Source organism: Stenella coeruleoalba (assembly GCF_951394435.1).
Source record: "Stenella coeruleoalba genome assembly, chromosome: X".
Lineage (NCBI taxonomy): Eukaryota > Metazoa > Chordata > Mammalia > Artiodactyla > Delphinidae > Stenella > Stenella coeruleoalba.
In genome coordinates this window covers 105563235-105591225 of record NC_137152.1, presented here as the reverse complement: position 1 = coordinate 105591225, position 27991 = coordinate 105563235, and the positions used below count along the sequence as shown (strand labels likewise).

General features: G+C 41.4%; 1 protein-coding gene across 2 annotated transcripts; it reads left to right on the top strand.

Annotated features, from left to right (window-relative positions):
• Positions 1–16: 16 nt before the first annotated feature.
• AIFM1 (apoptosis inducing factor mitochondria associated 1) lies at positions 17–27991 on the top strand (the record flags this gene model as incomplete). 2 transcript variants are annotated; one of them, XM_079911604.1, is made up of 16 exons in its annotated part: positions 17–122; positions 8480–8610; positions 11499–11598; positions 12588–12712; positions 12837–12967; positions 14218–14308; positions 18476–18560; positions 19222–19298; positions 20214–20322; positions 21076–21183; positions 21507–21595; positions 22056–22196; positions 23798–23940; positions 25395–25519; positions 27063–27259; positions 27576–27991. In XM_079911604.1, the coding sequence occupies 16 exons, from the start codon at positions 17–19 to the stop codon at positions 27645–27647; spliced, it is 1830 nt and encodes a 609-aa protein (XP_079767730.1). In that variant the 3' UTR covers positions 27648–27991. The 2 variants fall into 2 exon arrangements, with proteins under 2 accessions (XP_079767730.1, XP_079767729.1); XM_079911603.1 differs by lacking the exon at positions 8480–8610 and adding an exon at positions 7155–7297.

The following is a 27991-nucleotide window of genomic DNA, read 5'->3' as shown; positions in this document are numbered from 1 at the left end:
AGTAGCGGTTGCGGAAATGTACCGGTGTGGAGGCCTGGCGGCGGGTGCTTTGAAGCATAAGCTGGCGCCCTTGGTGCGGACAGTGTGCGTCCGAGGCCCGAGGCAGAGGAACCGGCTCCCAGGTGACTGACCCATCCCGGGCAAACCCCACCTTGAAGACCAAGTACCTGGGTTCTACAGGCTCCCTATGCCTCTCAGGCCTTCCCCACCCCACCCCACCCCCGCCCCTGGGGAAAAACTATAAACACACTCAACAGTCGCGTGAATTCCGAATTGGCGGGATTCAAACCGTAAGTTTCGCAAGCCGTGCCGGCCTGACCTTCAAGGGATTTGAGCCCAGTAGTCGGCTTGAGGCCTTTTTCTGGGAGGGTTTGCTGTTCAGGGATAACAGAACAGCTGGCTGTCTCGTATTGTCCAATGCCACCTCCCGGCCACCCCCAGTCAGCCTTTTTAGAGCAATGAGGTGAAGTAGACTTTGTCATTTATCGATTGAGAGACTTTAAGCAGGACACTTAAGCCCTACGCCTCAGTTCCTTCTGTAAATGAGCATATTACCTACCTACCTTCCAAACCCCAGATCGGATTCATAGATTTGAGTGCCCTGTGAAACAGAAACAGTGCAATCAGTGCAAGTAAGGAGTCAGTCCGCCGTGCGCCAGCCACCGGGAAGAGTTGGCCCAGAATTAGTCTGAGATGCCTGGTCAGTGTAATTCTTGGTAGTCTCAACGCTTCGAAGAAACAGTTTGCAGAAAGCATTGTATTTGCCCTCCATGAAGTTGTTTCAGCAAATTTTAGAGCTAGAAGGGATTTCGTAGTAAAGTTCAACCCACTAATTTTATAGATAATAAACCGAGGCACAGAGAGGTGAAATTGCTTGCTCAAGGTCACATACCTAAGTAACAGGCAGAGCAAAGGTTAGTTTGCCAGTCTCTAGGTCCCTAATCCTCTTGCCCCAACTCCACACTGCTTCCTAAAGTTTGACCTCAAAAGGTTAAGGATGAATCCGGTTCCCCTTTAGCCCATTGGGCATCAGATTCCTTGAATTTATCTAAGCATGTCTTGAGCCTACTGATTTCCAACCTGCACAATTTCAGGGGGGTAAAGAGTTATCCACCTGTAGGAGGTGCTGTTTTGTTGTTCTTTTTTTTTTTTTTTTTTTTTTTTTATCAATCATCTTTGAATGGCCACCCGAGGATATTCACATTTGCTATGTCAGTGTGGAACTGCCTTGAGGCCTTTTCAATTTGGAACTGCCTTCTGGGTGCTTTAAAAAAAAAAGTGGAAAATATTTCCCTTAGATTGTGAGAGTCTTCGGAAATGTGCATTTGAAAAGTTTTTCCAGTTGCTATGCCTCAAGAAAATGTTTCCTGATGGGTGTACCTGAGGTATGTTCTAAGACATGTTGCTTTGGGAACTTAAAGACCAGATTAGATTTTAAAAACTAACATCCTGTCTATGATGTCATCTGTATGGGTTTTGTGCATTGAAATGAGAATGCTCTATGTAAGTTCGACAGAAATTTAGGTAAGCTGAAGATTTTCATCCACACTGGGCTTTCAAACTTTGTGTACTTATTTTGCTTAAAACTCACAACTTTTGACAGCATTCTGAAGTCTGACCAAAAGTTCTCATCAATTAAGTATGGATTTGCAAAGGTAAATTGATTTATGAGACATTTGAGGTGGTTGGTGATATTAGAACTACTGAAAAATACTCACTGAAAACGTTCTTTTCCATTGCATGACTTTATTTTAAGGCAGTCTGCTGTAGAATATATTCTGACTTCTTGACATATTCATCATTTCTTTGTATACACTTACTCTTTGTCCTTTGGCCAACCACCAGAGTATAACATCATTACCTTTAGCAGTGGGTGGGGGTGGTTACAATTTCAAAAAGAAATGCTTCTGTCATTTAAGGCATCAACCTTGTTTTCTGGCTTGATTACTGATTGCTTTTAATCTGGTTTCTTTTGCACATAGCAGCATTTACCATATGTTTTTGCATAGATCAGGAAGAGGCATTGTTTGTTGATATGCCATTTCCCCTCCTTTTATCCCTTCCTCCCCACTAGTTCTTTGCCAGGATTATAGCAAACTTTAAACCTCCCTTGAAACATCTCATCCACATCTGTCACCATTGTCAGGTTCGTTTCCATTATATGTTGCCTTTTACCTTAAAACCATAATTGCTACTATTTGTTTATTTACTTTATTTGGATGCTCTGCCTCTTTCCAGAAATGATTAAAGGTAATTAATAGTCATCACTTTATATCTGCATTCAGCACTGAGCAGATTGGTTAGGTAGTAGATATTTTCTGTTCTGTAGTATTTTATTTGGTTATCAAACATTGTGCCACCGATGTGATCAGACTGATCACCGACCCCTGAGGTGAGGGTCAAATGTTTGAACATTTTTCTCTGTTCAGAATCCTTCTCACCTCTTTAAAAAGGAAACTGGACATCTTGAGGGCAAGGATCCAGGCTTCCTGGGCACTGCCACATGACACTTGCTTTGAAGCCTAGAAGATGAGCCTTTACCTACTCCTTCTGCTGAGGCAAAACTTTCCCAAAGAAAATTTTAGCAAGTCAGCATTTTCTGCAACCAATTAATATGTTGTATTCTCTAGACATATTTTAAGGGAGTTGTTGCATATTGTAAGTTTTATGTTTCCAAAACTTTCCTGGTCATATAAATTGAATGGAGGGCCAACCCTGAAAGTACTGAATGAGAATCTGTAGGAGAGAGCCTTGGGAATTTATATTTATATTTAACAAGCCCCTTGATGTAATTCATATGATCAGGCAAGTTTGGAAACTACTGTTCTGATGAGTAATGACTCTTTCCCTTCCATTCTTCTGACCTAAGGATTAAAAACCAAACTGAGCAGCCTTGAGTCTCTTGTGATTTGTGTCAAGTTCATTTTCTGATATTCAGAAGAGTAGCAGCCATTCTCCCCTCCTAAGCTCTACACTATCTGAGACAGGAGTTATGTCATATTTATTTTTGTGTCCTCAGCATTTTGTACAGTCTCTGGTACGTGGTGAATTCTCAGTGACTAAACCCTAGTAATGTGAAGGACGTAACTTTGCAGAATAGAGTTAGATTTTTTTTTTCTGTCATCTAAATCATTTTTCTTCTGGTGCCTTCAGAGTGTTTCACACAAGAGGCATCTAACTACAATGGACAGATCATCTAGGCTTGTCCTATCCTGTGTTTTATCCATGTCAGAAAAATAAGTTTGACATTCAGAAAACAAGATTCAAGAGCATATAGACCTCTTAACCACTTGAGATTCCTAGGTGCCTCAATTGTGTGAATGTATTTCTGGAAAAGGCCTTCTGGGAGTATGGAAAAACAGGAGATTATGAAATCTAAAGAAATGAATTTGCTAATTTAGGTACTATTCTAATGCTAGCCTGTGGTATTTGAAGTTACTAATTTATTATTAAGCAGCCTGTACAATGGGATATGGCCAAAACTTCTTTGCGAAGAATTCTTCAAAGTGTTCAGTCCTTATCAGTAGAACTGGGGAGAATTTCTATTTCCTTATTTTATTCATTAATTCAAGAAATATTTGTTGAGCAAACACCTACAGGAATTGAATCTTTGCACGATATAATGAATATAGACAATGATGTTGTATTATATTATCAGACTTGCTAAGAGACTAGATCTTAATTATTCCAACCACTAAAAAGAAATGATAATTATATGACACAGTAGAGGTTCTAATTATCGCTAAAATGGCAATCATATTATTACATATAAATGATCAAATTTTTTAAAAAAAGAATTGAATCCTAAGTGTGAGGAAGGAACCTCTGCCTCTGTACATGTGGTCTGACTGCAGAAAATCTAAAACAAGTAGATTGGGGCAATGAAAAGTCAAGGAGTAAGGTGGCTTTCCCACATTAATAAGACAAGTGAAAAGGCATGTTTCAGTCATAATGTAAAATCTCCTAAAACTTTGAGGCTATGGGGGGAAAGGTGTGGGAATAATTTTATAGGTAAAAGAAAATTGGAGGGAAAATGTGAACATCCATACAATATTATCACCTTTTACAAAATTAAAGTCACTAGGTATGTAAAAAGTTGGTTTGTTAATGACAGTATTGTATTATATTTCTTTTCAAGCAATAGTTTAAATGTAAACCCATTTACTTTGTAAAAAATCAATTTACTTTTTTTAAACATCTTTATTGGAGTATAATTGCTTTACAATGGTGTGTTAGTTTCTGCCGTATAACAAAGTGAATCAGCTATATGTATACATATATCCCCGTATCCCCTCCCTCTTGCATCTCCCTCCCTCCCACCCTCCCTACCCCACCCCTCTAGGTGGACACAAAGCACCTGAGCTGATCTCCCTGTGCTTTGCGGCTGCTTCCCACTAGCTCTCTAGTTTACATTTGGTAGTGTATATATGTCCATGCCACTCTCTCATTTCGTCCCAGCTTCCCCTTCCCCGTGTCCTCAAGTCCATTCTCTACGTCTGCATCTTTATTCCTGTCCTGCCCCTAGGTTATTTAGAACCTTTTTTTTAGAGAAATGCAAGTCAAAACTACAATGAGGTATGACGGTCAGAATGGCCATCATCCAAAAAAAAAAAATCTGCAAACAGTCAATGCTGGAGAGGGTGTGGAGAAAAGGGAACCCTCTTGCACTGTTGGTGGGAATGTGAATTGATACAGCCACTATGGAGAACAGTAGGGAGGTTCCTTAAAAAACTACAAATAGAACTACCATATGACCCAGCAATCCCACTACTGGGCATATACCCTGAGAAAACCAATTTACTTTTAAATGTCTTTTTTTTGTGTGCAAATTGAGACAAGAACTGCTGAACTTACCCAAATCTACACCTTTAGTTTTATGTTTGTGGAAAGCAAGCAAAATCAGAATATTATATTAAAGCAAAGTTATTATTTCTGTATTTAGGATCTTCTAGAGGGATAAACAGAATTTTAAAAGCATTTATTTTCAGTAAAGAAAAACTTGGAGTGAAGGTAAAGGACAAAACTAAATTCTTTGTGCTAAGTCATGTGGAACTTTTTCTACCCAGTTTCATTTTCTAAGCTCTGAGAGTTGTCAGTTTCTATTTCTGATGCTTCATCGTTTTTATGGACTTCGGAAAATCAAAAGCTTGCCCAGATCAAGATAAGCTTCTCCACTCTTGCACATGTTTTTATTTTAGTGATTTGTTGTTATTTCCAAATATAAGCCGTTTTATTTCATGTGGTGATGAAGGATTCTAAAACAGGTAAGAAATAAAAACAGTAGAGAAAAATACATTTCCAGTTCTAAGAATATAGGTCCATAGTCTCTTATCTATAATCTAGAAATCAAAATAGGACTAAAAATCAAGTTTTTGTAATTCATTTGTCAGTAAAACCTGACCTGAACTGGAGAGAAGCTACTTAGAGTCTTTTGTTTATTCCACTCAGTGTGCTTGGTCATAGAAGCATTAATGTGTGTGACTGGGTTGCTGCCCCTTACTGTGTTGGGTGTTACTATATGGTGTATGCATTATATACTTCAAACCTAACAATTCCAAGTTCTGGAATGCACATGTTCCCAAGGATTTCAGGTAAGAGACTGCAGCCCTGTTTTGGACGTGTTTTTACCCCTCTGAGCCCTGTAATTGTGAAAGCAAGGGGGAAAGCTCCCTATTTCACATCTCTGCAAGTACATAGGGAATAGCTACCGGCGCCGTTCTGTTTCTCTTTTAAAGCTTGATCAGACCAGAACATATCTACTTGCCTCTAGACCAGTGATTCTCAAAGTGTAGACTGGCAGCATCAGCATCACCTGGGAACTTGTTAGAAATGCACATTCTTGAGCCCTATCCCAGATCCTCCAACTCAGAAACTCTGGGTGGTAGGTCTGGCCATCCATGTTTTAATAAACCCTCCAGGGGATTCTGATGCACACTCAAGTTTTAGAACCATTGTTCTAGATCAGGATTGGCAAACTACAGCCCACAGGCCAAACCCACATGCTTTTGTATGCCCCTTGAGCTAAAATTGGTTTTTACATTTTTCAGATGGCTGAAAAAAACTGTTAATAGACTATTCTTTGAAAATTATTTAAAATTCATATTTCAGTGTCCATTAACAAAGTTTTATTGGGACACAGTCACGCCCATTCATTTATATGTTATGGCTTTTGTGCAACATCAGCAGAATTGAGTAGTTGCAGCAGACACCATGTGGCCCGCAAACCTGAGAATATTTTCTATCTGGTTCTTTACAGAAAAAGTTTTGCAAACCCCTGTTCTAGGTTAATAGTCAACACGAGGAATATCACAAGCAGAGAAGGTGCTGAGACCTTCTTCCTTCATCTGAAAATGCCAGCATCCTCCTGGAGAAAGAAGTCTATGAAACTCTTACATTTCCATTTGTGAGCGTTGTTATGATCCTCAGATTCTTACATAGCTGTACCGAGTTTTTACATCAACATAATCTTTGTATTATTTTGGAGGACTGAGAGCCAAGTATTGATAGTTGGTAGATATTTTAAATTTTGTCATTGTAAAAAATATTTCATAGTCCAAAATTCTTCAGTTCTTTGGGGGAGATAAATTCACCTAAATTTTTTTTTCTGGTTTTCTTCTAAGCTTTACCATTTCTGTCTTCCAGGACACATTACCTTTCACACAAGACTGAACTGTATTCTGGTTAGATTGTGTTGCAGGAGTTTATTATTTTGTGCAAGGTTTGAGCCAGCCATTTAGACTACTCCTTAAGTAGTTGTTAGTGTGTCCCAGGTAGCCTGTAGTTAACTTGTTATATCTATCTATTCAGTCATCTCTCCATGTTTCATTTACGGTGAAGATGTGAAGAGAGAGGTATTTGATGAACTGCCCGTGTGTTTTTCATTACCTTTTCTGGAAGCTATAAATTCCTCCCTGGACAGCATTAACTTGTACTGTTAAAACTCCAACAACTTAAGAGTGTGCATTCTGATATCTGTTGTATTTGTGTGTACAGTTTTGAAGATTTTTTTCCCTTGGTCATTTGACAGTGAATATCACACAGCCCAATGGGCAGTTAAGTCTTTACTTGTACAGTGCATTGATGTTTAGTCATAAACATGTATTAACTATTTTATTTTTGTATGTGTGTGTGTCTTAATAAATTGTGTTCCTTAGGCAACTTGTTCCAGCGATGGCATGTTCCTCTAGAACTCCAGATGACAAGACAAATGACTAGCTCTGGTGCATCAGGGGGCAAAATCGATAATTCTGTATTAGTCCTTATTGTGGGCTTATCAACAATAGGAGCTGGTGCATATGTAAGTAGAAAAGCAGCTTGTGTAAAGAAGCTGCCAGACAGCTCCCATTAATAGACTCAGTACTACTCTGCTTTAAGACTTTTACAACTAATTCTCCTTTCTCCTTTTGGAAAAATTTCCAAAAAGCCTTCTTTAAAGTGCCTACTGTCTAATATCCTATGAGAGCCAATTTGGGAATGACTGAAATTTAATCTCACATTGATTATCTTTGCTTTTTTCACTTGTCTTTTTACTCTTTACTTGGAAGCCTCTGCGTTTTCTTAGATTTGACTAATCCATAAAATTGTACCTTTTCTCTTGGATGTGACACACTAACCTGTGAATATGGTCAAAATTCATTGCAGCTCCTTAGCACAATATTTGATTTTGACCCATTTGTCAAATATTTTGTTTTTCCTTAGTTTGGGATAATAAACATTTAAAAACAACGACCTTCAATCTGGCATTCCTGAAAGGAAAACTATCCCTGAATCTCACCCGAATACTAAATTATAGAAGTAGGCCTAGTATCTCCAGTTTTAGGATGGAGTTTGTGTGAGGTGAGAAATATGGTTTTAACTGCTATGTAATAGTACCACAATAATATTTCCTTAAATGAACTCTGATCAGCTTAGCTGGTCACAGAGGAGTTATTCTGTGGGCATTTTTCTTTAACTTGGCAGGGTTTACTGTGACTAAGCAGATCAGTCTAAAGTTGGATCATGTAAGGCTGAGTGAACCAACTTAGATAACACCTAGTAACACCCTTGATTGAAGGAAGCTGTTTGTTTTACTTATTGAGAGCAAATGGTTGGATGACATTACAGTTTTAGTTCTTTCTACCCTGGTAAGACGGTGAACTTATCTTTGTTACTTGATCTAGGTTAAAAAAAGGGGGGACATGAAAATTATTTGAAGCTACTTAGATTATCATTCCCTGACCTAACTCCCAAGTGCACAAGAAAAGTAGACAGCTCTTGCCAGTTGTGGGTCAAATCAGAGTAAGAAATAGGTGAGCTGTGTCTGATAACAGACTTTGAGGAAATATACATTCTCCTCCATTCCTGGAGCAGCATTTTTTTCTTTTTTAGCACAGGGTAACCAAAAATGCTTCCCTGCCTTTGTGTTGAATGTTTCTTCATTAATACTTAGTGCTTTTTCTATTTCCTTTTGTTTCTTTCTTGGCCTTATCTTTACCTACAGTTGTGCAGTGTCATCACCTAGGATCCCCTTCTAGATCACTAGCGTCTACAGGTGCTTCTGGGAAAGATGGCAGCAGCCTAGTATACTTCTTAATTGTAGGAGCAACAGTCACTGGGGCAGGAGTTTATTATGTAAGATACTTACAGTAAAATATATTTTGGGGTAGGGTGGGTGAGACCATGGCACTAATGAAAACTTGATCCGTTAGAATACGATGAAATATTCACAGCATGTGCTTTCTAGGTATTTATTAAAGGGACATTGTCAGTTACTAGGGAGTCCTCCAGTCTCATTCTTCAGACTGTGGAAGTCTTACCAGATATATCTAAAGCCATACATTTAATGATTATTATATATCCTCATCATCAACCCTTTCTTTGAAACTTTTGCCAATTTCATAATTCTTTTTTTTATGATGCTAAATTATATTGTGCTTTAGTGCTGCATACCTAACAAGACAGTCTCAAAGAGTAAACATTGAATGCAAGTAAAGGTAACTTGAACACCATCCATTTTGAATCATTTTAGGTAAAATGTAATTTTTGTGTTTTGTGGGAAACAATAAATTAACCCTACTTTTATTGTGAAAAGGCATTTTATTGAATGCTTCGGAGGAGGTCCCAAAAGCCATAGAAATTGCAGTGTTCTTCCCGCTCACCCCCAGCCTCTATTTCAAGTAAATTCATTTGGCAGTGTCCCTTTTGTAATCTGTAATTTGGTCAAACTAGTGGCTGAAGTGGTATAAGCTAATGCATTCGTGTGGATTGCTTTCTTAAATGCCTCTCTTTCATAATTCAGATACTACCCTCTAAACCTTAACTTTTCCATTTTATAGCTCTCTCAACTTTTCCCATCAGTTCCACCCCATTCATTCAGAAATAGATTTAAATTGTTTGCATCTGATATGTTTGTAACAGTTGAAACCTGTTAAACCTCTGGTTTATGTTGCTGTACCAGAGTTGGATGGCCTCCACAGAGCTGGCCAGGCGAATCTCTTAATGCCAGGCCACAAGATAGGGCCACTCACTGTTGCTTTCTCCTGCCTAGAAATGTCTGTGAAGCACAAGTTCCTCTCAAGCCATTCAGTTAAATGCCTCATTGCCCTCTGGGTTTATCCAACACTGGTAATAATAAAGCTGCTATGTTATAGTGATTTCAGGTTAAATGATAAGCTTTTGTCTACCAAAGTATTTTGTATAGTTTTATATTACATTTTAAATAATGAGGTGGCTTAGATTTGTCAGTGAGCAGAGTCAAGGTAGCCTTTAGAATATTTAATGAGATTTAGTATTTGGGCCCTTTGCCATTGTTCAACTGATAGGACCACATTGCCTGACTCAGAAAATGAACTGTTTCCTTTCATATTCCTTTAAGATGAATATATGGCGTTATATTCATCTGTTTAGGAAAGTTGTCTGCTAACATATTTTATAAGTTTGTAGTTTTTCTTAACCTGACATGTATTCATGTTACTAACTGAAAATCTGTGCAATCTGGGGAGACAGAAACACTCGGGGGGAAAAGGTAAATTTTTATTTAGTATGTCTGTAAACTTATTTTTATATCGGAACATTTACTTAAAAGCTAAATATATAAATATATATGTATATAAATATGTGACAAACCTCTTTCTTGTCCTTTCCCCACTAAACCTCAAGATATTTCTTGGTCTGCTCTTCCCTTCGTGTGTGAAGCCATTAGGAGGTATGAGAGGCCCTAGGCTATTTTTGGATATCCCTCTCAATGTGACCATGACCCTAGTTTATTTCTCGGTTCACTCACACTGACCAGCTTAAGCCGTCTCTTTAGGTAAACGTCCCTTTCTTAAAATAAATATTTTTTTAAGGAATGAATAAATGCTGGACTTGTGTATGATATCTGATGCCAAGAAAAAAAAAACTTTCTTCCTGAAATTAATGTTAGTTGAATTCAGTTTATGAATTTGATGAATTTAGTGGTGCATTCAAGGAATAACCATTATCTTTTAACATACAGTACTTAATTTTCTAGTTCATTCATATCATATGTTAGATGTTTCCAGGCTCATAAGTGTCAAGTCCAGGTCTGAGAGTCTAGGTTCCTTACTGCAGCACATTGCCTAGTGGGCTGCTTTGTAAGGGGCTCATAGAAGTATTCTTAGAACATGTTTTATGATACTTCCTCTGATTGTCCTTACTTTCTCCTCCAATTAATTAACAATCTGGGATTTCAACTGACATATGGTCACTTAAATTCCTATCTTATTGACCCTGTGGGGTACAAAAGAGCAAAAGTGTTGTAATTAAAACAAGTCATTCTTGCCTACTGCTTTTTAAAAAATCTTCAATAAATTCTGATGCTGTATTTAAAAAAAAAACTAGTCAGTGCTAAGGTACCCTTCTTCAATTTGAAAGGATAGAGAAGATAGTATATTTGAAATACAGTAGGTGTTTAAGCGAGATGTTTGCCCATTAAGTATCTGAGTGTCATAAAAGGATAGGCCATTGAGGGAAAGATGGGTTACTCTATAAGACTAGGCATACTGGCGGACATGCTTCAGGGCATTATCTAAGTACTTAGCGAAACTTGGGACATCTACCAAGAAAACCTATGTCCCAGCTTCCTACTCAGGACCATATAGATTGGTTTCACAGGTAGTATCCAGCATAGTCCAAAACCCCTTTTATAAAGTTTAGCTCTTCCTAGCACTTTATTCTTCCAGTATAAAATGTTTTTCTTTTTTCTTTAGCTGTACCTTCAGAATTAAATATGAGGAAAATTCTTCACATATAGCCTAAGGAAATCTGAAACTGCAACATTTCCATCTGCTTACCTGTATTCTTTCCATACCAAGTGTGTACACACTCGGTATTTTTAATTTCTTAAGAAAATAATTTTTGCCTTAGTGATTCTAACATAGAAGAACTTACCTCATGTAGACAAAAGCTTCTCATTTAATTGAAAGATAATGAATGTTACTTATGGTATGAGCTAGCTAGCTGTATGATGAAATAAATTTTCTCCATGTTTGGGTCTTCAGGTCTACAAGACAATAAAAGATGACCAAAAAAGATACAATGAAAGAATTTCAGGGTTAGGGCTGACACCAGAAGAGAAACAGAAAAGGGCCACATCATCTGGTGAGTATGATTTGAGACTCAATATATAAAGGGAAAGTTATAAACAATTTGGGTGCTATGCTTTGCGGATATACTGTTTAGACACGATGATGCTGTGAGATTGTAAGCTTCCAGAAACTATGGTATTACCCCAGACCGGGGAGCAATTTGTTACAGTGTTTGACTGTAATTTGGGTTTGAGAATAAAATTAGTGATAATTATGATTGGTTGTTTTTCTTTATATTAGACTCTTAAGGGCAAGCTTTAAATAAAAAATGCAAGCTTGACAAGGAAAATTATTGGAAAAGAGATGAAGGCCCTTTTTTTTCCATGAGGACATTCTTTTGGTCTGTTTTGTTCCCCTTTTGAGTCTTTGGAGTTTCAATTTGTTAAAGATATATTTGTTTCCCTAAAGCATATAGGTCTAGCCATCACTTCCATCCCACACATCTGGCTTGATTTTTCAGAGAGGAATGTTTTAATCCTTTAATAAGCCCCACGACTCTGAGTAGGCGATTTCCATTGCTTTCCTTCATACCACCTCCTTAGTTTTGAACATTGTTTAATAATCCACAATTGATCTGCTGGGTTTTCCCCCTTTATTGCTAACAAAAGGTGAAACTGAACTTGATATGTTCCTGTTGGTCATTAAGAAATTAATGGGAAGGGCAGAAGCTTTCTAATATATACTTTCTAATATATTTTAGAAATAGCTAAACACTAAGCTAGGTTCTAGTTCTGAGAGACTTAGTGAGTGAATGACATTGGCCAAATTATTCACCTCTTTTTTGGGTATTTTTCACTTATGAAATGAAAGGGATGCTTCCTTCTCCTATACTATCAGAATGCAATGAAATTTCATAAGATTAATGTAGCTGCAGTGTTTTGCTAGCTTTTTATGTAAACGATTAAGTCAAGTGAAAGGTTTTTTTTTTTTTTTTTTAAATAGTGGCAAGGAGTTGTCTGAGACTTAAAAAAAAATTCACCCTGTCTGGTCTTTTGCTTACAGCTGCAGAAGGAGAGCCAGTTCCTGAATTCAGGGTACCAAGTCACATTCCATTCCTGCTCATCGGTGGAGGCACTGCTGCTTTTGCTGCAGCCAGATCCATCCGGGCTCGGGATCCTGGTGCCAGGGTAAGGCACATACTGTCTTGCTTGGCATGGAGGGCGCGGTCTGCAAGCACTTAGCCAATGTGAACACTTTATTTGCCTCTTAAATGACTTGGCTCTGATAAGTATCATTGTTTTGTGTCTAAAGGTACTAATCGTATCTGAAGATCCTGAGCTGCCATACATGAGACCTCCTCTTTCAAAAGAACTGTGGTTTTCAGATGATCCAAATGTCACAAAGACACTGCGATTCAAACAGTGGAATGGGAAAGAGAGGAGGTCTGTTCACTTATGTAAAATGGGTCCGACCAGCAACTTCAGCTAAGCACAAAGAGTAGGTCAGGATTTTGCATGAACCTCATGTAGTGAGTAGGACAGCTGACTTGGCTGCACACTGGAGTCCGCTGTGGTACACACTTGGTATAGCTTAGAGGCAACAACAGGCTGTAGTGGCAAGAGTCCTGGATTCTGTTAACCAGATCTACCAACAACTGAAGATGTAATGTTGGCCTCTGAAGCACTAATGCTCCTGTTTCCAGGACCTTCGTGTTAGACTTCTCTAGTGAAGAGCAGCTCAGCCTGTGTTGTCACTTCTTCACACCTGCCTAGGCGTGTCCCATAAAAGCAAAAAAACAAAAAGAAAGAAACTGTTCGGGGACACTTCCTTGGATGCCCTAGGAGGCACTCAGAATTGGGGGTATGTAGTGGGAACACTGTAAGGAAGAACCTCTATTTAAATGTTTGCATGAGAGACTTGGAAATACAAGTCAAGAAGCCCTTTCCTTTTAAAAGACTCCTTGGATCTCCTGAGTCCAGTACCATGTTCTTTGGGTATCAATTTTTTTTCTCATTAGTGGATCCCTTTGACACTGGACTAAATTTTATAAATCTACCTGCCTCCCTCACTCATATTATCATGTCCTATTCTCAGGCAGGATGCATACTTCCAGTTATGTTATCCATCCCTTAATTAATATTTCATGGTTACTGTCTACTGTTTGAGGCAAAATCATCTCAAGAGCTAGACCTAGTTGTCCATTGACCAGTGCCATTCTGGACAGCTCGTTTGGGTGGATGTGCATACCAGCTCCTTGGACACTCCTCGTGTTCTAACTTTGAAAGGAACCTAAATCCAGAGCAGGGTTTCTCAACCTCAGCACTACTCACCTTTAGGGTTGGATAATTCTTTGTTTTGGGGGCCTTGTCTGTGCATCGTAGGATGTTTAACAGCATCCCTGGCCTCTACCCACTAGATACCAGAAGCATCCTCCCCCAAAGCTATTATAGCCAAAAATGTATCCAGACATTGTCAAATGTCCCTGGTAGGCAAAACTGCTCCCAGTTGAGACTCACTAGTGTAAAACACTTCTGTATAAGTAAGTCGCGATCAAGATCTAGTGGCCTTGGAGACTTACTTTAGAAAATGTTCCTAAAAGTTTTCCATGGTGGAAGCAATTTTACTAAAGCTCTGGGGGAAGTTGATAGCAGTTCCAGGTACTTATAACATTTTTTCCCTTTTCTCCGTACAGCATATATTTCCAGCCACCTTCTTTCTATGTCTCTGCTCAGGAGCTGCCTCACATTGAGAATGGTGGTGTGGCCGTCCTCACTGGGAAGAAGGTGAGCTAGTCGGCTGCTTCCTTTGTCAGGCTCCACCTATCTGCCCATGTGGGCAGCAAACATGGTGACTTGTATTCCCACTCCCATTTATGTCTGTCCTGCCATTGTAGTTCATCAAAGAAAGATCAAGTCATTTTAGGTTTAATATTGCCAGTCTACACTAATTAGTGTGTCTTTCTGGGGAAAGCACTAGTCTCAAGCCTAGAGTAGCAGGCTAGCTAAACTTTCCCGGGGAGGTCAAATCATTGGGGACCGTGACTCTGAAGCTGTTCCTTTTTCTGATTTGCTCCTCTGCCTTTCCTTCTTCTTCCTGTTTTTCCACACTAACATTTCTTCGGGATTATCGATGGCAAGACATTGACAAATGTATATTATTCAGGATAGTAAAATAATTCAGGCATGGCATCAGCATGGAAAATATTGTTAGACTTTACAAAGTTGAGTGCCTGAATACTGGGGGCAGTTACTGGAGGGCATTTAGGGTCCAGGGAGGGTTTTGTTTTGTTGTGTTATGTTTTGTTTTTGTTAACAAGAGGGAGGTCTAGAGTGTGTTTGTAAACTAATGGCAATGTTCCAGTAGAGAGGGAAGGGTTATCAGAAGGAGCAAAGCCCAGAGTAGATGGGATCCAGAGCACAAGTGGAGGCATTGACCTTTGATAGGGATAGGCCCACTTCTCCTATAAGGGGATGTTAGGCAGAGAAGGTGGATATGGGTTTGTGGATAAGCTGGTAAGAAGACCTTATGTATTAAGTATCATCTATGGGTAAATAGCACACAGGCCCTGTCCTCCAGGGCCTAGCAGTATTAGGCAGAAACATGAACAGATAATCATAACACAGATTTGAAGTAAGAAAGAAACTCAGTATACTGTGGGAATTATTGGGAAGTGTGCCCAGTATAATGATGGTTTCAGGAAAGGCTTGCTGGAGAAGGCAGTCTTACAGAATGGGAAATCTTATGGAACGAAGAGGCATTCACCAGATTAGAGAAAAGTGAAAAGCATTCAAGTAAAAAAGAATAGCATAAGCAAAGGCACAAGGGTATGAAAAAGCATGTTTGGTGCAGGGGAACACAAGCAGCTAGGTGCCGATAGAGCAGAAAGTTAAGGAGTGGCAGGAGATGAAACTGAGAAGTCGTGCGGGGTCTGATCGTCGAGAGCTCTGTCGTGTGAAAGAGCTTGAGTTTTATCGCATTGGCACTGAGGAGCTGTTGAGTTTTAAACAAGGATATAAAACAGTTGGATTGAATTTTAAGTAATCACTCGGTTGGCTGTGAGGAAGATGGTCTTCAGGGGAACAAGATTAGAGATAAACCATTTTGAAGACGATTATAATAATCCAGGTGAGAGATGATGGGAGCCCAAATTAGGGCAGTAGTGGTGGTGGTGGTGGTGGTGGTGGTGGTGGTGGTGGTGGTGGTGGTGGTGGTGATGATGATGATGATGATGAAGAAGATGAAGTAAGCATAGTTTTTTTAAGTGCTTTACGTGTATTACATCATTTTACCCTCACAATAATCTTACGAAGTAGGTACTATTATTATTTTCATTTTATAGAGAAAGAAATTGAGATGAAAAAGAGGTTAAGTAACTTGCTCAAGATCACATAGTTAATAAGTGGTGGAGACAGAATTTGAGCCCAGATCTCTCTGAATGGAGAATTCTGATTCCAGAGCCCAAGCTCTTAATTATATCATTGTATAGCTTCCTAACAGAAAGGTGGTGAAGAGCAGGGAACAGACTGATGGCAAAAAGGCAAACTTGGTAGGGCGTGGTGGCAACTGATTGGAGGCAGAACGTGAGGGAGAGGGGGAGGCAAAGATGACTTTCTGATTTCCAGCTTGTGTGGTAGATGGTGGTACACCCCCAGCTGAGAGAGACATTGCAAGAGGAAGACCTAGTTTAAGGGGGACATAAAATTTCATTTTGGACTGTTAAGTATTAAATGGAATATCTGTGTGGATATGTCCTAAGGGCAGTTGGATACATGACTGTAATGTTCAGAGGAGGGTTCTGGGCTCAGATACAGATTTGGGAATCATCCACATGTGAGTAGGGTTTGAAACGATGAGAGTAGGTGAGGCCTCCCGTGGAGAACTGAGGTAGTCAGAAAAAGAGTGAGGCAAAGATGGAACCCTGAGGAACCCAAATTTCAGGAAACGGGCTTAAGAAAAAATGTCCAAAAAGGAGACTAGGAAAGAAGTACTAAAAGCATAGGATGAGGAAAACCCAGGGCAGGGGCCAAGGTTGGAGTTTCAAGAAGCAGGATGTGATCCATAGTATTACCGCAGCAAAAGAATCTGCTAAAAAAAGAATCATAAAATGACCCATTACATTTAGGTGTTCAGATATCATTGTGAAGTTAGAAAAGAAGATAAACTTCTCTTTCAGAAAGTTTAAATGACAAAACGGAGATGACATTGGACAAAAGCTTGAGGAGGACATAGAATCAAAGGTGGGACATTTAGGATGGGACAGACTTAAACATGTCAATGGGCTGAGGGGTAGGATGTCAGGAGAGAGATGGGGGAATGAGCAGGTGACTAATAGGGGAATGTTCTGGGAGAGAAAGAAAGGGATGGGGGTCAGGCATAGAAACAGAACAGAAAGGCCACCTCATCCCAGAAGCTGGAAGAAAGGAAGTAAAGTTTTTATTTGGGCGTTGGGAGGTGGGAATCCGTACGAGAAGCTGAGGAAGATCACATCTGATGGCTTTACTTGTTTTTGCAATAAACTAGGACACCAGGTGGTTATCTGAGAGTGAGCAGTTTGAGGGTTGAGTACAGGGGTTGGATTGAAGAGGGATCTTACCCAGGACAAATCAAAGGTGGCTAGGGAAGCTGCACACCCATCCAATCTCAGTTTATGTTGTTGCCCACCCCCACCCCTCCACCCTGGAAAACTCGATTGAGTGCACCTGGCATATGTTTCTAGCGCTACCTGTACTGTCCTTCTTAGAGCATTTCTCACTTGATTTTTCACTCTTGATTGTAGTACATGTTAAATTGTCTGTCTTGGCTACTACACTCTGAAGGCAGGAAGGTGTCTGTTTTTCTCAACATTGTGTCCCCAGCACTTACCACAGTGCCCGACACATACTAGGTGCTTAATAAATATGTCTTGAATGAATGGTCTCACTGCTCATAAGGAGTAGAGCAGAGCCAGGAACCCCAGTCTCTCTGACTGCAAAGCTCAAGCTTTTCACCCTAAGGAGCAGGGTGCAAGGAAATTAGGGATGCTGGCAAGAGCACAGTTTGGATGATCTACTACTGGCCCAGATTAGTTGGAATGGAACAGCCCACTGGGTAAATGGAGAAAATCAAAAGCAAGGATAGGTGACGGTGGAACCGAGAGAAAGCTGGAAGGATGGAAAATTGTGACCAAAGAGTGAGATGTTTGAAGTAGAAGTTTAAGAGATAGGATTCTAGATGTGGCTCAGAGGAGAAGTATAAGCCAGCTGCCAAGGACTTCAGTGAATGAGGAGTGACCAGGAGGAGGCTGGATAACACTGGTTTGTAGGGATATATGTCGGTGTCCTTCAGAGGGGATGATAGTACAAGAATAACTTGGAACCACCAGCAGCCAACACCCTCTCCTTGTGATGGGGAGGAGTTTGGGTGAGCAAGCAGTCTCTGTGTATGAGCTTTCCTGGGGGCGGGGGGAACGGGCTAAGTTTTAGTGAAAGCTAGAAGTTGGAGAAAGCATCCTGCAAAGCTGTTGAGGATGTAGGAGAGTTGTTAAAGATGTAAGGGTCCCAAAGAGCCAGGCAGAAAAGTCTGTCCCTGTTCTCCATTTCCACAAATTGGGCAGGAACTTTGGGACAGTAGGGACTTAACTCTAATGTTGGCTGCTTAGGAAATTATGACTACCTGAAGAAACTGGGTACCAGAAACTGTAGTGCCAGTGATTACCTAGAAATGGTTTCTTACGGATCACCTTAGGTCAAGAACTAACTCTTCTCATTGGGCTGATGGGTACAGGGTTCCTTTGGGGGGTGATGGAAATGTTCCAGAATTATATAGTGGTGATGGTTGCACAACCTTATGAATATACTAAAACCCACTGAACTGTACACTTTAAAATGGTGAATTTTATGTTGTATATCTCAGTAAAAAATTTTAAAGCCAATTTCTATCTTTCTGTGTGTGTATGTGTTTGACTGTACCAGGTAGTACAGCTGGATGTGAGAGGCAATGTGGCAAAACTTAATGATGGCTCTCAAATAACCTATGAAAAGTGCTTGATTGCAACAGGTGAGTATTTCTGGAGATGGCTTTATTCCCTGATACAGCTCATTCAAGTTTTAGTATAAAGGCATTACTTAATCTTAAGAAAACTGAAACCCAGACTCTGAAGTGGGTGTCTTCTCTTGGTGCAAAGCTTGGCTAACTACAAGCATCTGATCAGTTGCCTGTCTGGATTATGCGTATTGTTTCTTCTGGTAAAGGCATGACGGATGGGTACTGGAAAGGACTGCCTTTCTTTTTTCTCTCCCTGCTTATTAGCCTTTGCCTTCTGCCCTCTGCCCTGTGTCCTGAAAGTGATATAACCTCATGGCTTCATTGCCAGTTCCAATCAGAAATCAAGAGAGGAGAAGGATGCAGTTGCTTAAACAAACATAGCCATGCTTTCTGGTGAATCCTCATGAAAAAGTAGAAGAGAACAGGAGCAAAAAGTGAGGGCTTCTGGCCATATGTGGGAATGGTGGGCCCTTTGAAGAGATACTCTCAAATCTGCTTTTCAAAGGAAATTGATTAAAGCCCACTGTGGGGCGAGTGGAGGGAAAACAAAGCCTTGTATCCTGTTGATGCCACTGTGACACCAGCAGCACACACCACAGCACCACCTTTGTGGGGGGATTGTTTGGGCTAGCTCCTGCTCGTTGGGCTAAAGGATTTTTCTCCTTATTTCCAGGAGGCACGCCAAGAAGTCTGTCTGCCATTGACAGGGCTGGAGCAGAGGTGAAGAGTAGAACAACACTTTTCAGAAAGGTAATTGTCAGCTTTAGTGCTTTCGTTGTGGTGGTTTTGAAGAGGTAGCATAATCTTGTGGTCCCCAAGTACCCACCCGGGAATTGGGAGATTGAAGTTCTAACTATGGCTCTTCTACAGGCTTGTTATCTGGCCTTGAGCAAGTCACTTCCTCTCTCTGCACCTCAGATACCTCACTCAAGGGTTTTGAGCTCCTAGGAGAAAAACAGATTTAGTGTTTTTTATTGCTTGCTGTAGTTCCTTCGATTGCCCTTCCATAGTTGTTTTCTCCTGATGCATTTGAGTCATTGGAACTCCTTATAGCCTCTTGGCATTTTTCACTGCAAGTGCTATTGTGGAGACTTTAGGGGGAAAAGTTAAGAGTACCTAAGCGAAAAAGGAAGCGGGGGATTGCTTCTTAACACCATGCTTTACTTATGAAAACTGCTGAAAATTTTCAGCCACTGCTATGGGTGTCGGAAAAGGTTTGTACTGTCCTTTAAGTTCTTGATACAACAAGGTTTGTCAACCTTGGCACTATTGGCATTTTGGGCCGTATAACCATTTGTTGTGAGGGGCTGTCCTGTGCATTGTAGGGTGTTCAGCAGTGTCCCTGGACTCTACCTACTAGCTTCAGCTAGTATCTCCCCACTCTAGTTGTGACAGCCAAAAATGTCTCCAGACATTGCCAGATGTCCCCTGGGGGAGGGGGAGTATATCTGCCCCCAGTTGAGAACCACTGTTATTAGAAAGAGTGTTACATTGGAGAAAGAAATTTACATCAATAAAATAGAGGCTGTAATTGAGCCACTTTATACAAGGAGAAGATTTTGTGTGCAAATTATTGTTGTCAAGGATTTAGCAAAAATATTTCCTGGTATTATCATCCTATGCCCCTTTGGGAAATCAATGGACTAAACTTGTGTGATCCTGCAGATTGAAGACTTTAGAACCTTAGAGAAGATTTCCCGGGAAGTCAAGTCGATTACAATTATCGGTGGGGGCTTCCTTGGTAGCGAACTGGCCTGTGCTCTTGGCCGAAAGGGTGAGTATTGGGGAGTGACCTCGATTTTCTTTCTCTGGTCTTATATCATATGCTTTTCAGAGATGCATTTACCAGGATCAGTAGAAAGAGTTTGATTAAGGTTTACATGGTGAAAAACTAATCACTGAGCTTAGGTCTGATGAGGGATGCCTTAGTGATCGAAAAGCTGTCATCTGAGCAGCTGAGCAGTGCCGCTTTCTTTCCTTTTTCCTTTCCTCTCTCCTCTAGACCAGGATTCCTTAGAAATAAAATATTAAGGAAAGTGAGTTATTAAGATGGTAGGGGCAATGTAGACTACAGAACTGTATGTATCTTTGAACTGCTGCTCCCTGTAAAAGTCAAAGACTTCTTTCAGATACATGATGGTTCCCAGCTTGACAGATCTGTTAGTTCCAGTTTGAATGTTTCATGGCAACCATTTTTTTCTTAATGTTATTTTTCAGCTGTGTGAAATCAGGGCATCTTCTCGGGAGGGTGCTTACTATTCAGAGCTTGCAAGGCACTTGTGTAAGCCTAAGTGTAAGTGCACTGAGTTCACAGTATGTAGTTGAATCTAGGGACAAGTTCTGGCATCTGTTGTATTTGCCTTGTGGATGCCCTTGTGCCCTAGTGCCCCACAAATGTGCGCTCTGGCCTGGGTCGCGGCATTGCCCTGTGTTTAGTAGACGGCTGCCTGCGGCTCCTTTACTTCTCTTCCTGTCTTCTAGGATTGACTTTTGCCTCCACTATACCTACTCTGTTTCTTCTTCCCAGCTCGAGCCTCGGGCACAGAAGTGATTCAGCTCTTCCCTGAGAAAGGAAATATGGGAAAGATCCTCCCCGAATACCTCAGCAACTGGACCATGGAAAAAGTCAGGCAAGGTAGAGACACTCTTTCCATATGCTCCCACTCTTGCCTTGAGTGAAGACTAAGGCAAAATTTGCTTCTTTGGGAACCCCCTGTCCATAAGCCTTACCAACTGCCCGATGAAAATTTCCACCATTCTCATGTCAGCCAGCTTCATGTAGGTGTTCTGAATCTGACACACCAGATTCCTGGAAGTGCTGGAAGTGAACTGTGGGCGTGGGTGCCTGTGGCTCTCCAAGGCTGCCTACGTACTAATGATTACTCTCATCAGCTTCTCTGGTTGTCACGAAGGTGGTAGGCTCACTGGCTCAGCCTCAGGTCTCGTTTGCCTTTACAGAGGGGGTTAAGGTGCTACCCAGTGCTATTGTGCAATCAGTTGGAGTTGGCGGTGGCAGGTTACTCATCAAGCTGAAAGATGGCCGGAAGGTAAGGAGGGGAAGACAGGCTGCCAGAACACCTTCCAAGCCTGCTCTGCCCTTTCCTCATTCTCACTCCTTCATTTGATACCAGTAGATTAGTTGTCTTGGCAGTCACCATTAACCTGTCATAATTTTCTTAATGAACTGTCTTTTGCTAAAAGAAGAATGATGAGAGCCAGAGTAGCCGCCTGGGAACCATTTCCCATAGCCTCTTCCTATGTGTGTCACAGATTTTTGAGGCCTTCCTCGGGTGGCAGATTTCTGTTCAGATGGTAGCGGGTATGTGTGTGTGGAGGGGTGGCACTTTATGAAATGGAACTTAAAATCTTTTGACCAGAGTTACCCGATGATTTTTTTTGTAAAGCCCCGATTTTTTGTGATTTTTTTTGTGACTGTGATTTACAGTCGCTGGGTTCATAGGCATATGAGGAAACTGTAATAATTGACTGAATTCTTTTTGTCCTCAGGTAGAAACTGACCACATAGTGGCAGCCGTGGGCCTGGAGCCCAATGTTGAGTTGGCCAAGACTGGCGGACTGGAGATAGACTCTGATTTTGGTGGCTTCCGTGTAAATGCAGAGCTCCAGGCCCGCTCTAACATCTGGGTGGTAAGTGTGCAATGACAGCCTGACCAGGCACGGTGCCTTGGTCCCGGCCTGGGAGCAGGTCTGCCCGGTGGTGTGCGAAGGCTCGGCAGCAGCTCACCCAAATAGGGTCAGCGTGTTTGGAAGCTGAGGGTGGAGAGCAGAAACTCATGAACTGCTTGGTTTACGAGATCAGGTCTGGCCTCATGCCGCAGGCTCATGGAAAAGGAAATGAACAGTGTTCGTGCCCACAGGAGTAGGTCTCTCCTGGTTCCACTGTTGGCAGCAGCCATCAACATGACCCTGGCGGGCGTGTGCGCAGCTTTCAGACTCGAGTCCAGGGAATGGAGGATGAGGCAGTTTTATAACATTCTCTGGAAAGGAAAGTTACTCCATTTTCATTTTCCTTGAGTACTATTTTTAGCTGTTTTTAAAAATCTGTTATGACACAAACAAGACTATAGTATGTAGGAACCATGAGGTAATTTCCCTATTGTTAGATCATTACAAGTGTATTGTGTTTGATTATGGACTCTGCAACTGAGGACATAGGAACTTTGCAGGGTGTTTTTCCCGTAAAGATTTTTTTTTTTAAAGTTACAGTGTACTGGATTTTAAAAAATTGTTATAAAAGCAATACATGCTCAGTATGAAAAACACAGGCAAAAAGGAGAAAGGGACATTCCCCTGCAGCAACCACTGATGTTTAGGTGTAGTTTCTTCCCTTCACTTTCTCGCGCATAGTTTTTTTCTTTGTTGTAGACAGTCATGGCGAGCATACTACGTATAAACATTTGTATTTTCTTTTTCACTTAACATTCGAATGTAAGTTTTTTTCCACATTGCTTCAGATTCCATAAGCAGTGTAACGATTGTATAATATTCCATTAGGTGGATTTCAGAGTTTATCTCGCCATTGCTCACATGTTGGATTTTTAGGTTGCTTTGGGGGTGTCTGAATAGCCACAAAGATGAACAAAGGGTGAGAGAGCTCCCATACCACATCCGTTGTGAAGCTGGCCTTGTTCACCTCCAGCCGGGGGTTCTCTCTCTGCTTGAAACACTGAGCTCACTCACTGCGTACCTCTGGCAGGGTACACCATAGTGAGGAAGAGTGCCACGCCTTCCTCAACTCACTTATACACTCCTCATGGGCAAGGTCTATGTCAGGCGTGTCTCTGCAGCCCAGACAGTATAATGCTTTGTACAGAGTAAGTATTCTGTAAATACTTGTTGAATTAATGAATGAATAGTGAATGACCAAAAAAATTTTATCTTGGAAAAGATGTCTACGTAAGAGGCAGTCACATCTAAAAACTGGATTCCACACAGGAAAGAATATTCTGCAGATCATGGTTATTAAATATCCTGTTTCTGCTGAGGGCAGAATGAGAAGAAATAGGTGTAAGCTGGAGCATGGACGATTCAGGGTAGCTTTGTGGAAGCATAGAATGGTTTTTGTAAAAATGGAAGCGCAACTGTTTTTGATAGTGTAGCTATGATTATGGCCTGTGGTTGGAAGTCATTAGTTAACATCACAAGCATTTTTTGAGCCCCCAAAGTGTATGTTCTGTCCTTAACTTGCTTTTTTATCATGTGCTCATGTAATGTATTTGTCTCCAAAGGCAGGAGATGCTGCATGTTTCTACGATATAAAGTTGGGTAGGAGGCGGGTGGAGCACCACGATCACGCTGTTGTGAGCGGAAGATTGGCTGGAGAAAATATGACTGGAGCTGCTAAGCCGTACTGGCATCAGTCAATGTTCTGGTAATAGTTTTGTGCCTTGAGGACTCAATTGGTTAGAACACAGAATTAATGGAACCAGAGTTATATGCTTTGGTTTCCTGGTGGGCCAGTTAGCTTCATACAGAGGGTGAAAAAATTCCATCTCGTGTCCACGCATCCTACCCCCGAGCCATCTTCTGGCAAAAGGGTTCCATCTGACATAAGTTAGACTAGGTGAATGAATGGAAATGGCATCAGCACTTCTGCTAAAATAGCTCAGAGTTCGAGCTACAGTAGGTAGTACAAAAGTGTGCTCTTAGATACGGACAGCAGTATATTTTATTTGCTCTTTGCTGCTAATTCTGCTGAGCCCAACCTACTGACAAAAAAGGCAGCTCACTCATATGTAACCCTTAAGATCAGCAACTCAGAGTCAGACGTATATAGGCAGCTCTCTGGGTAGTAGAAAGTTCTCAATGGACATTCTTGAATACTGGAGCTGGCCCTGTTTGGCCCACTCTCATCTTGTTGATGTGAAAGATGGGGTACATAAAACTTCAGGGTTTCAGAAGCCTCTAAGCAGTTTCTGTTGGGGAAATTCTCAGCTGATGGGAGTACATTTTAAGACGTTCACACACAGTTTCATGAGTGGGCAGCAAAAAACATAACAGATGGCTTTCAGGGTCAACACGTGTAAGATAATGCAGTTAGGAAAAAAAGTAGTTCATAGCTGTACAATTATCAGTTAGGTTCCAGGGACAGAATCCAAGAAGTCATTGTAGACTGTTCCCTGAAGACACCAGTCCAGTGAGCTTCTGTGGCCAAGAAGATAACAAAATGTAGAGCACAAGAAACAAAATATCTCAAGTAGCTTGGATGATTACAAAACCATAGTGTGTCTGTGCCACAAGTATTCTGTGAAGTTCCTAGCATATTAAAAACAGCATGATGATGATAGGAAAAGTTTCCAAGAAGAACAATGAAAATAAAATGACCAAGTGAGTGAAGGTGCCACTTTATAGAAAGCACTTTAGCCTTGAAAATTGAAGGCTAAGAGGAAATATTGTCAGTTAATAAAACCACAAAATACCCCAGATTCTGGATTCCATAAATATGGAGCAGTCTTCAAAGTTTCAAAAAGGCAGTTTTAAAAAGAGTAAAGGAAGGTAGTGAATAGTAAATATGGGGAACCCACCCCCCCAAATGTGATATGGTAAAAATTAATGATTAAATTTAAGAAAGTATAGATCATTGTATGGATCTGTGATATGCATAGTGGCTTGTTAGGAAAATAAAACCTGTTTGGAATAATTGTGCTTTCTCACAATTGTCCCCAGATGTCCTAGCAGGCGACAGATCAGTTTGGCGTGTCTCTTGCTGTGGCACATACCAGTTTCTTTGGTTGGCATGAAAGTGCGGTGCCTTAGCGGAAACGCTCTACCGCACCATCCTTTACAGTCCTTTGACAGAACACCCTCTTCTCTCTCCTTCCTTAGGAGTGATTTGGGCCCCGATGTTGGCTATGAAGCTATTGGTCTTGTGGACAGTAGTTTGCCCACAGTCGGCGTTTTTGCAAAAGCAACCGCACAAGACAACCCCAAATCTGCCACAGAGCAGTCAGGTAAGGAAGCCCAACCACTTCTCTTGGAAGAGTGTTGAGAAACCATGGTCCAAATCCTCCTGAACAAGGGGTATCTGTGTTGGCCAGAGGGAACTGTCAGTGAAAGCCTCTCTTCATGTTGTGCTTTAAAATAAACCAAACCCGAAGTCCTCACTCTTTAGTGGTCTGAGAGCTGGCAAAATCAGGTATCCTGGTCAAAGCATAGATATTGTGGATTGTGGGTGTCGTCCTGGACTCTTGGACGGTGGCTAACTCGACGACTCTGTAAGTCTAGTTTGTCCCGAGGGACTAGGAAGACCTGCGTGATGAAGAAAACCTGAACTTTTTCAATGGCCTTTTTTTTTTTTTTTTTTTTTTTTTTTGCTGATCCCAAGAACTAGGTCTGAGAACCTTAGTTTGGGACCTGCTCCCCTCCTTGGGCCCTGAACAGTGAAGAACTGGGCTGAGTAGTCCTTGAGCTGCCTCTAATTCCATCTGTCAGATCTTAATAGCGGGTTTTCTCTAGACGGGAGGCACCTCTCGGAATGAACTTCTCTCCGACACACATCTCTTTCATTAACTCCTAGGTCTCTTCTCTCTCCCTTCGTGACCTTGGCTGAAGTTATTTAACCTCTGTGTCCTCTTGTTAGAGGCATTTCAAGGACAAGCTGTTCTTTAAGAAGGAGAAAGCAAGACATTATATGGATATGAGGTCCTTTTCCTGTGTAATCTAAGTGGATTACATATACCCACTCCTTAATTCAGACCTCTCCTGGGAAGTGGATCCAGGAGGGGGACCCAGGGACTTATACAGTAGGTGTTTATAAACTACAGGTCACTACTCTCTCCACTGGGCAGTATTACTTGAAGCCTGGTTGTTCCCAGAAGACAAAATGCCCTCTCCCCAGGCTGTTGCCACCACCCTGCACAGGAGGAAACACTTCCATATGGTTCTTCCATATGGAAGTGCCTTCTGCTTTGGCCAGAGTGTCTCTGGCAGTGCCATCCAAGTGAACTTTCTGCTATGATGGCAGTGTTCTGCCTCTACTCTGTCCAGTACATTAGCCACTAGCCGCATGTGGCTCTTCAGTATTTGAAATGTGGGTAGTGCAAATCAGGAACTGAATTTTACATTTTATTTAATTTTAACTAAAATAAACTTCAATTTTGAATTAATTTTAATTAGAATAGCTATATGTGACTAGTGGCTGTTGTACTGACCATGTAGCACTAGAATGTTTCTCAGGGGACAAGAGCAAGTCTTCTGTAGTTTGAAAAAAGATCCCAGGAAATATCCATAGTGTAAATTGAAAATGAGATAGGAAGTTTGGGGTCAGACTGACCCAGTGCCCAGGAGCTGGCAAGGAAGAGCTTTTGTTGGCTTTGTCAGTGGAGAGGGGCTGGAATAGGCCAGTGTTTACTGAGGTGGCATAGAAAAACAAATCATTTAGAAGCAGCTTGAAGCAGGTGTTGAAAGATACTTGCCTTCTAGAATTTCCAAGCTCATAAGAACTGACTTTGTTTTGTTTTGACTTTGCTTGTTTGTTTTGGGGATTGGCTACAGGGACTGGTATCCGATCAGAGAGTGAGACAGAGTCTGAGGCCTCAGAAATCACTCTTCCTCCCAGCAACCCTGTAGGCCTCCAGGCCCCTGCCCAAGGGGAGGACTACGGCAAAGGCGTCATCTTCTACCTCAGGGACAAAGTGGTGGTGGGAATCGTGCTGTGGAACATCTTCAACCGAATGCCAATAGCAAGGAAGGTAGGTGCCCGTCAGAGCTCTGAGAGAAAGATGGGAGGTGTGGGCGGAAACCGTCCCTGCGACTTCGTCAGACGTCCTGCCACGCATTGTCCACCCAGGTCAGACTGTGCCTGAGCAGAACAAAGGTATCGCCTTGGCTCGGGTATGTTTCTTTTTCACTTGGGACATGGCTGGGTAGCATGGGCATTGGCATATGCTCACTTGGGCTTCGTAGAAAGCCATTCCCACAACTCCCTCCCAGTGTGAAGTGGCGACTGGCCCGGGCTGCCCTGGTGTGCGGCCCAGCCCACACGCTCCTTGTTCCTCTGCCCCTCAGATCATTAAGGACGGTGAGGAACATGAAGATCTCAACGAAGTAGCAAAGCTTTTCAACATTCATGAAGACTGAAGACTGCTGTGGAACAGGCAGGCCCTTTGCTGTCCCCGACAGCAGCTTGGATGGGTAAAGGAGCGTTTTTTATTCAGCAGACTTCCTCTGTATGTATGAGTGTGAATAATCAAGTCCTTTGTGAATATTTCATCCATGTAGGCAAATTCTTAATGTTCACATCATTAAATAAAACCTGATTCTTCTAAATTAAATTCTCTTCTCTTTGAAAGGGAGCAAGTGGGTGAAGGGAGGAAAGTGTGCATATTAGAGAGCAAGTCGGTTGGAGCCACTCCCAAGTGCATCATCTTCCTCGGCCTTGTACTCCCTGCCCCACACTCTCAGCTTCTTTCAGTTCACTGAAC